This window comes from Rhinolophus hipposideros (assembly GCF_964194185.1).
Source record: "Rhinolophus hipposideros genome assembly, chromosome: 7".
Classification (NCBI taxonomy): Eukaryota; Metazoa; Chordata; class Mammalia; order Chiroptera; family Rhinolophidae; genus Rhinolophus; species Rhinolophus hipposideros.
Genome location: NC_138053.1, coordinates 7045598 through 7053144, shown reverse-complemented (window position 1 = coordinate 7053144; position 7547 = coordinate 7045598). Strand labels below are relative to the sequence as shown.

At 58.0% G+C, this 7547-nt stretch overlaps 2 protein-coding genes across 2 annotated transcripts; one reads left to right on the top strand and one right to left on the bottom strand.

The window, feature by feature from the left end:
• The first annotated feature begins 310 nt into the window (after positions 1 to 310).
• CLDN4 (claudin 4) lies at positions 311 to 1895 on the top strand. Its single transcript, XM_081053845.1, has one exon. The coding sequence runs from the start codon at positions 505 to 507 to the stop codon at positions 1132 to 1134; it is 630 nt and encodes a 209-aa protein (XP_080909971.1). The 5' UTR covers positions 311 to 504; the 3' UTR covers positions 1135 to 1895.
• An 876-nt stretch (positions 1896 to 2771) lies between these two features.
• METTL27 (methyltransferase like 27) lies at positions 2772 to 6778 on the bottom strand. The gene is made up of 6 exons (XM_081054022.1): positions 6665 to 6778; positions 6302 to 6425; positions 5560 to 5688; positions 5209 to 5344; positions 4759 to 4851; positions 2772 to 3182 (listed from the first exon to the last, which is right to left on the bottom strand). The coding sequence occupies exons 2-6, from the start codon at positions 6422 to 6424 to the stop codon at positions 2902 to 2904; spliced, it is 762 nt and encodes a 253-aa protein (XP_080910148.1). The 5' UTR covers position 6425; positions 6665 to 6778; the 3' UTR covers positions 2772 to 2901.
• Between the last annotated feature and the right edge of the window lie 769 nt (positions 6779 to 7547).

Below are 7547 nucleotides of genomic sequence, written 5' to 3'. Positions count from 1 at the left end.
GGCCCCCACCTGGGCAGGTGCAGGTGGCGTGGGCTGTGACTCAGTGTCTGTCTCCTGGCTGACCTCAGCATGGGGCTGGGGGCAGAGGCAGAGGAGAGTTTCCTCTGAGATTGTGACTCAGGGGCCCAGGGCTGGGGCCTTAAAGTGCCTTTGTTGGCCTGGGCTCAGGAATCCAGAGAAACTGGTCAGGGGGAGGTTCCCAGGAACAGAAACCACTCCCTCCTCCCGCCCCCTCCCGGAGCCATATAACCGCCCTAAGCTCTGGCTTGAGAGCGAGTGGCAGCTGTCGGCAGGAAGGAAGCAGTCTGGTCACGCTCCCTGGACTTTGCTGCTGGTTGTGGGGAGAGCTACTTGGTGGCTGCTCCTACTGGCTTTGTCTCTGGACTCGCCGTGAAAAGGCTCCCTGTGGACACTGAGTGTCCGTCCTCAGCACTTGGATTTCTACAGCCCCCAGGCCCGGATCTCAGAAGCCTCCGGATTCTAGACCCCGGCAGGCGCCGAGCCATGGCTTCCATGGGGCTTCAGGTGATGGGCATTGCGCTGGCCGTGCTGGGCTGGCTGGGCGCCATCCTGAGCTGCGCGCTGCCCATGTGGCGCGTGACGGCCTTCATCGGCAGCAACATCGTCACGTCGCAGACCATCTGGGAGGGCCTGTGGATGAACTGCGTGGTGCAGAGCACCGGCCAGATGCAGTGCAAGGTGTACGACTCCATGCTGGCGCTGCCGCAGGACCTGCAGGCGGCCCGGGCCCTCATCGTCGTCTGCATCGTCCTGGCCGTGCTGGGCGTGCTGCTGTCCGTGGTGGGTGGCAAGTGCACCAACTGCCTGGAGGACGAGAGCGCCAAGGCCAAGACCATGATTGTGGCGGGCGTGGTGTTCCTGCTGGCCGGCCTGCTGGTGATGGTGCCGGTGTCCTGGACGGCCAACACCATAATCCGCGACTTCTACAACCCCCTGGTGGCCTCCGGCCAGAAGCGGGAGATAGGCGCCTCGCTCTATGTGGGCTGGGCGGCCGCGGGCCTGATGATGCTCGGTGGGGCCCTGCTCTGCTGCAACTGCCCCCCGCGCACCGAGAAGCCCTACTCCGCCAAGTACTCGGCCGCCCGCTCCGCCCCCGCCAGCAACTACGTGTAAGGTGCAGCTGCTCGCCGCTGCGGGTCGGCTTCGTTTCTCCCGGGACTGAGCTCCGCGTGGTCTGCTAGGGACTGGGCACACAGGAACTGAGCCAGGCCATGCCCGGCAGCCCGCAGCCCTCCCTGGCCCCTTCGGACACCTTCCCAAGGCCTCCTCGACAATAACAAGGATGAACTGAGACTACCGAGTCACCCTTCTCTTCCGGCCGGTTGATACAGGGGAGGGGGTGGCAGCAACAGGGAGCGGCAGTGGAGCGGGGAGCTGGCTCTTGCTGGCAGGACAGCTCCGCCTTGACTCTGCTTGGGCTCTGCCTCTGAGTGGGTGCCCTGCCCACGTCCCTGTTGCCACTGTCCCCTTCTTTGATCTTCCCCACTGCCTTTGACTGCATCCTGTAGAAACCTGTGGCACTGAGATTGGTTGGGGACTCTCGCCTACCTGCTTGTGGAGCCCAGAGTTGACAGACAGGTTTAGAGGGGAGGGGTGAAGGTTTTACAAACTGGTTTGGGTAGTGATGGGGGAGGGGTCCGTAGGGGTGGCCCTGACTACCTACCTGTACCCCTTCCTGCCTGCCCTGCAGCCTCAGCACAAGTACCCTGGGGCCCTCAAGACTGGCCACCTCTGGATCTGCAGTCCCCGCGAAGGTCATTGGTCAGCCTGGGGCAGGGGGAATGGTCTTTCTCTGGACTTTATCCCAGGAAGTCCTGGAACTTTCCCCTACTATCTCTGTGGTTTCTGTTTTGTAATTTAAGATCTATTTGTCACGGTAATTACTATTATTTTCTATAATAAATGGGACCTGTGCACAGGAACTCGGTATGTTTTTGGTTTCATCTGTGGAGGTGGGCAGGGAAGGGCTGGAGGCCTGGGCAGGGGGTCAGTGAGTGGCAGGACCGCTGTACCATGGCCAGGATGGGAACACTTAAACTGGTTTCGGCAAATTGTGAAAAAATCACACTGGCCCGGGCTTTGGAAACACCTTGTTCAAGCCCTTCATCTGTTAGAGGGTGAAGCCCACACACAGGAAACTGTGTGCCCGGAACCCCGAAGTGTTGGCGACTCCAGGAATGAGGTCATGAGAACACCCAGCCCTGGGGGGTGGGCCACCTGTTGTCTCCCCATCTTTGTTGGGCAGCCAGACTAGTCTGCTTACCCTCCAGGTCCCCACTCCCTGGCCTTTGCTCAGGCTGTCCCTGCCCTTGGTCTGGAATGTCCCTTTTTCTTTCTCCACCCCTCTGAATCCTGCTTATCCTGAAGGCTCAGCTCTGAACCTCCTCCCCCATGAAGCCTTCCCACGGTCTCATTTGGAGGAATTATCACCAGCCCTGTTTCCGGGGCAGCCTTCAAGCCACAACCTGAGATCCATGATTTCTGATCCTTTAGATCCTTTAGCGAAGAGGAAAACGAGTCCTGGATATGTGAAAGTGGCCAAGGCTCAGATTCGGAAATTTTCTGGTCCGTAAGTTATAGGTGAAAGGACCCACCACCCTGGGAGGGGCCATAAAGTCACATCAATGACCCTATCATGCCTGGATCAGGGACAACCCAGGGTGGGGGCCCTCTCTGTCCTACCTTTCTCACTTCTGTCCTCCACAGGGAGGTCACTCTTTCCTGGGGTGAGAGAACTACAGAGCCAGAGTCCTGTCGCCCCTTCTGGGACTCATTTAATAGGCAGAGCTCTTCTGAGGGTCAGCTTTGGCACAGAGGCGCCCTTTTACAAATGAAGTGCAGAAGGCCCAAGGACAGGCCTGGCTGAGGCCATGTGGAGGGTCAGAGGCCAGCTAGGGGCTGAGCACTGGGCCTCACTTTCTCCCCCACGGCCACCTCCTGCTTTCGGTATAGGTAGACAATGCCAGAGATGAAGCCATCACTGTCAGAAGTGCCAGGCACCACCTCGAGCTTAGAGGTGGCCAGTTCCCACCGGTCCACAGGCCAGGCCACCAGGCGTTCCCACTCCCCGGCCTGCTCCAGCCTGTCCAAGGTGGCGTCCAGTTCCTCCTTGTATCGAAGGTTGGATGGGTTGGTCCTGGTGGTCAGACACACTAGACCACCTGGGGAGGGAAAGGAGAGGAGGGGAGAGGGAGTTGAGTGGGGGAGGGGCAGCAACCAAAGTTTCAGGTTTCAGGCCTGCCCCTGCCTGGGAAGGTAGTCCTCTTTCCTTCAGGCTCACGTCCTCAAGGACACAAGCTCTCTCAGCTTTGTCCCCAGGCCAGCCTTTTCCCATTTCTAAGCCTTTAGTGCTCACTCTTCCTGCCCCCAGGAATACCCTCTGCGTTCTCAGCTTGAGGGCCTCCTATGTACCCTTTAAGGCCCAAGTATCCTTTAAACTGGGAATTCTTATTTCCCAGGGCAGAGGTGGCTCTCTCCTTACTGCTCACCCAGCCCTTCTACTGGAGACTATGGTTGTCTGGATGCACAGTTAGGAAGGTCCAAGGCTTTGGACCTTGGGCACGTCCTTTCACCTGTCGGAGTCTGTTTCCCAGCTTGCAGAGTGGGCTTAATTATTTACCCTGTCTCACAGGAAGGCCGGTGCAGTCAGTAAAGCACTGGCTTGAATGACCTCGTCCCTTCAAATCTTCTCCGGGTACCCATAGTATGCCTAGTATAAACTCAGGTACATTTAGGAGAGACTGCTCTCTGGAAGGCTTCCTGGAGGAAGGGGTGAGGAGAAGCAGGGCCCTGGAGGGGGGCCTCCATGAGAGGAAAGGCTCTGAAGGAGGGGAGCCTGTGACATGTGGGCAGGCAGGCAGGCAGGGCTCTGGCCAGCTGAAAGGACTGGTAGCACAGGCTAGGCTAGGAAGCCTGGTCCTTACTGATTTAAGCAATGGCAGTTTCCTGTCCTGAGCCCAATCATTACCTCTCCCTCTGACCCACCAATATCTCTGCATCTGTTAGCCTCCATGGTTCAGCAGCCTGCTGCCCAGACCTGCCCAGGCTCAGCCACAGCCCCTACTGGGCCATGTCAGGGTTAGTGGGGCAGGGAGAAAATGTGATCTTGCAGGGGTAGGGGCACCTTTGGGGCTTCCTGATCCTGTCCTCTACCAGGTCAGTGCCTCACGCTCCTCACGCTCCATTACTTTCCTTTCTGCCTGTGACTTCACTTAGGCTGTGTCCCTGTGTGAACTGCTCTCACTCCCATCTCAGCCCTGGGAACTGACTCCCTTCTTTGAAGTCTCAGAGCACTGAACACTCACAGCTCTCGTGGGCCTATCTTGAGCCTGGTCTTTTTCCCCTGGTCCCTTCCTGGGACACAGTGGATTGGTGACCAAGGCCAGAGGGCAGGGTATGTACCTTCTCCCTAGAGCCAAGGCTAGTACAGGGCAAGGCACATAGTAGGAGCTCAATAATCAGCTCCATTTCACCGATGAGGAAACTGAGACCAGGAAAAAGAGACTCACCTAATAGCTGTCCATGAGTTAGTGAGGAAGCTGGAGAATGAGGGGGCTGAACTGAGGCCCTACTAGGTGCCAGGACTGAAGCAAAAGCCTTAGAGACATTATTTTACCCAGTGTGACCCAAGTAAGGGGCAGGACTCTGCCCCTTACTTAGCCTCAAGAGTTCTGAGGCCTGTGTCTGTGGGGGTGCGGAGGGGAAGATGTGCGTAAGGTGGGACAGGCTGCTTCTCACCTGGCTTGGTAACTCGCAGGAGCTCAGGTATCGCACTGCAGGGCACCTGGCCATCACTGAGGGCACCCACCATCAGCACTGCATCGAAAGTCCCTGTGTGGGGCGTGTGGATGAGATATGGTAGTTTGTCTTCGATGTAGCCTCAGAACACCCTGGAGGATGGTATCCATATGGGGTCTGGGGAGGGATCAGTGTGTGAAGGAACCAGATCCTGTGGGGAACATGGCAGGTATGGCCCAGTCCCAGGCTGAGGTCAGAAGATGGGATGGAAGGCTCAGAGTAAGGGGCTCGATGAGGCACTGAAGGGCTCAGAAGGGAATGGGTGCTCAGTGAAGGGGCTTGTGAAAAGATCAGCAAGAGGGATGGAGATTTCATAAGAGAGAGGGGCGCCGTCAAGGTGCGCTTGGTCAGAGGGTGGGCCTTGGGGTGTTGGGCTGGGAGGGGAAGTACCTTCGGGGCTGGGCAGAGGCTCCTGGCCCAGGGTGCAGAGGCTGAGGTGCTGGTAAAGGCCACGGGCCCGGGCCTGTTCCAACATCCCTGGGCTCCCATCCACCCCATGAAGCTGGAGGAAGCCCCGAGTCTGCAGCTGGGGTAGAAGGACTCAGTCACAGTTCACACCTGGCACTGCCCAGCTGGGTCCCTGCACCTCAGGGAGGGCAGTGGGCCCTGCAATGGATGTAGCCCAAGTATTTGGAACTGGTGAGTCTGAGGGGAGAGGCAGAGTTCTTGGGTCAAGGGATGACAGCAAATTAGAGCAAGGAGGGGACTGAAGAGCGGGCAGGGGATCTGCAAAGGCCTCACCTCGGCAGCCACCAGGCCAGTGCCACAGGCCACATCCAGGATCAGTGCGGCATGGGGCGGGCCTGGTAGGGCTTGGGTAAGGCAGTCCACTGCGAGGCGGGGGGCACGGTACTGCAGGGTGGCCACATCCTGGGAACAGAATGCTGAGTCAACTGCCACCCCATGCCCCAGTGTTTGGGGGACCTCTGTGTGGTGTGACCTAGGAGTCAGCCAGGACTAGCTGTGTGTGTGTGTGTGTGTGTGTGTGTGTGTGTGTGTGTGTGTGTGTGTGTTGGCAGCCTGGGGCCTGCTAGGACTACAGTGAGAGGACACCCAGGCATGAGGTGGCGTCCTCTGCCAAAGGGCCAGGACTGGAGAATCGGCCTCCAGCCCACTGCTGGGATTTGCTCTGTTGGCCAAGGCAATGCTCTCTGCTTAGTCCATAGTGACCCCTCCATGGCACCTCCTCCAGGCAGTCCTGCTGCCTGCATGGCAGTCCCAGAGTGGGTAAGTCTTGGCCCCGGATCTCTAGGGGCTGCCACTGTGGAGCAGTGGGGCTGGCTGGTCAGAGGGCAAGGCTGCTGTGGGTAGGCAGAAGAAGGGCCAGTCCAAGAGGGGGACAGGACTGTAAGCCTGTGCCCAGGTCTCATTTCATTCTCACAAGCCATCGTGGGACGCAAGGCTGTCTATTCCCACTGTCCAGATAGGACAATTGGGACTGCGTGAGCGATCGAGGTGGAGGCAAGGACTCCCGCGGGTTTACCTGGTCATAGTCCCGAGCCCAGCGATCATAAAAGTGCAGCTTGTGGGCCAGGTCAGTGATGCCGTGCGAGGCTCCGACCCGCGCCCGCACCTCGGACAGGCTCCCGTCCTCCTCCTGAGCCATCCTGCGGCGACATGGCCTCCGTGTCCTGAGACCCATCTCAACCTCCACCCCCACCTCTCCCACCCGCCGTGCCCAGGAGAGGCTGTCAGGCAGCGGCCTCTCCAGGTCACCGGGGCAATCCCATTTCACAGGCGGGGACACTGAGCACAGAAAGGGAGAGACCGGACACCTGGAGTTCAGGGATGGCGAAGGGGAGTTCCCGCGGAGGGAGGGAGGGAGGACCTGCCCGCACTTCCTCACCCCTGCCGCTGTGAGCGGGCTTCCACGGCAGTAGAGGGGGGCAGACAGAGCTCACCCACGGAGGGTAGGGGAGCGCCGGAACTCGGGGTGAGGCCTGAACAGCGAGCCGGGCTCCGCCCCAACCGCCCTCGATGATTGGCTTTCTTCTAAGAAAAACTACCCAATCAAAGGAAATCACTGGCAGCCCGCCCCTCCCCCACCAGCCAATGAGCTCAAAGTTCTTGTCCCTCCTCCAGCTTGGAAGATCGAGACTGTTTGGAGACGTTTTACGCCCAGTATCCAGGTGTATCAAGTGTCTTTGTTCCCTCCCGGCTCCCGACGTCCTTTATACGTTCTAACACATGAGCTTTTAGGCAGTGGGAGCTTCTGAATTCTTATGGGAAAGAAAGGGAGCTAGGATTAGCCTTCGTTTTTAGAACATTCACCAAGGTCTAGGCAACGCTGTCCAGTAGGACTTGCTGGGGGGATAAAAATGTTCTATTAATGTATTCTGTTCGGTATGGTAGCCGCTAACCACATGTGGCTGTTAAGCATTTGAAATGTGGCTAGTGGTACTGAGGAACTGAGTTTCAGATTTTATTTTGTTTTAATAATTTAAATAGCCACCTGTGGCTAGTGGCTTTCGTTTTGGGCAGCGTGGGGAGCCTTGCTGCTCAAGTGTGGTCCACAGACTCGCATCGTCTGGTCAGCATGATTAGCTTGCATTGCTCCAGGGGAGGCCCTTAGCGGTGCTTGTTAGAAAGGCGAATTATTGAGCCCCACTCCAGACCTACCGAATCAGATCTAATTTCTTGGGGGCTAGGAGGGGCCCAGAAATGTGTTTTAACAAACTCTCCAAGTGATTTCTATGCAGCTAAAGTTTCTGAAGCACTAGCCTTTGAGC

Coding starts and splice junctions, on each gene's coding strand:
- CLDN4 (XM_081053845.1), top strand. CDS start 505: ATGGCTTCCATGGGGCTTCAGGTGATGGGCATTGCGCTGGCCGTGCTG.
- METTL27 (XM_081054022.1), bottom strand. CDS start 6,424: ATGGCTCAGGAGGAGGACGGGAGCCTGTCCGAGGTGCGGGCGCGGGTC. Junction 5,689..6,301: donor GGGCTCGGGACTATGACCAG/GTAAACCCGCGG, acceptor TTCTGTTCCCAG/GATGTGGCCACCCTGCAGTA. Junction 5,345..5,559: donor CTGGCCTGGTGGCTGCCGAG/GTGAGGCCTTTG, acceptor CTTCTACCCCAG/CTGCAGACTCGGGGCTTCCT.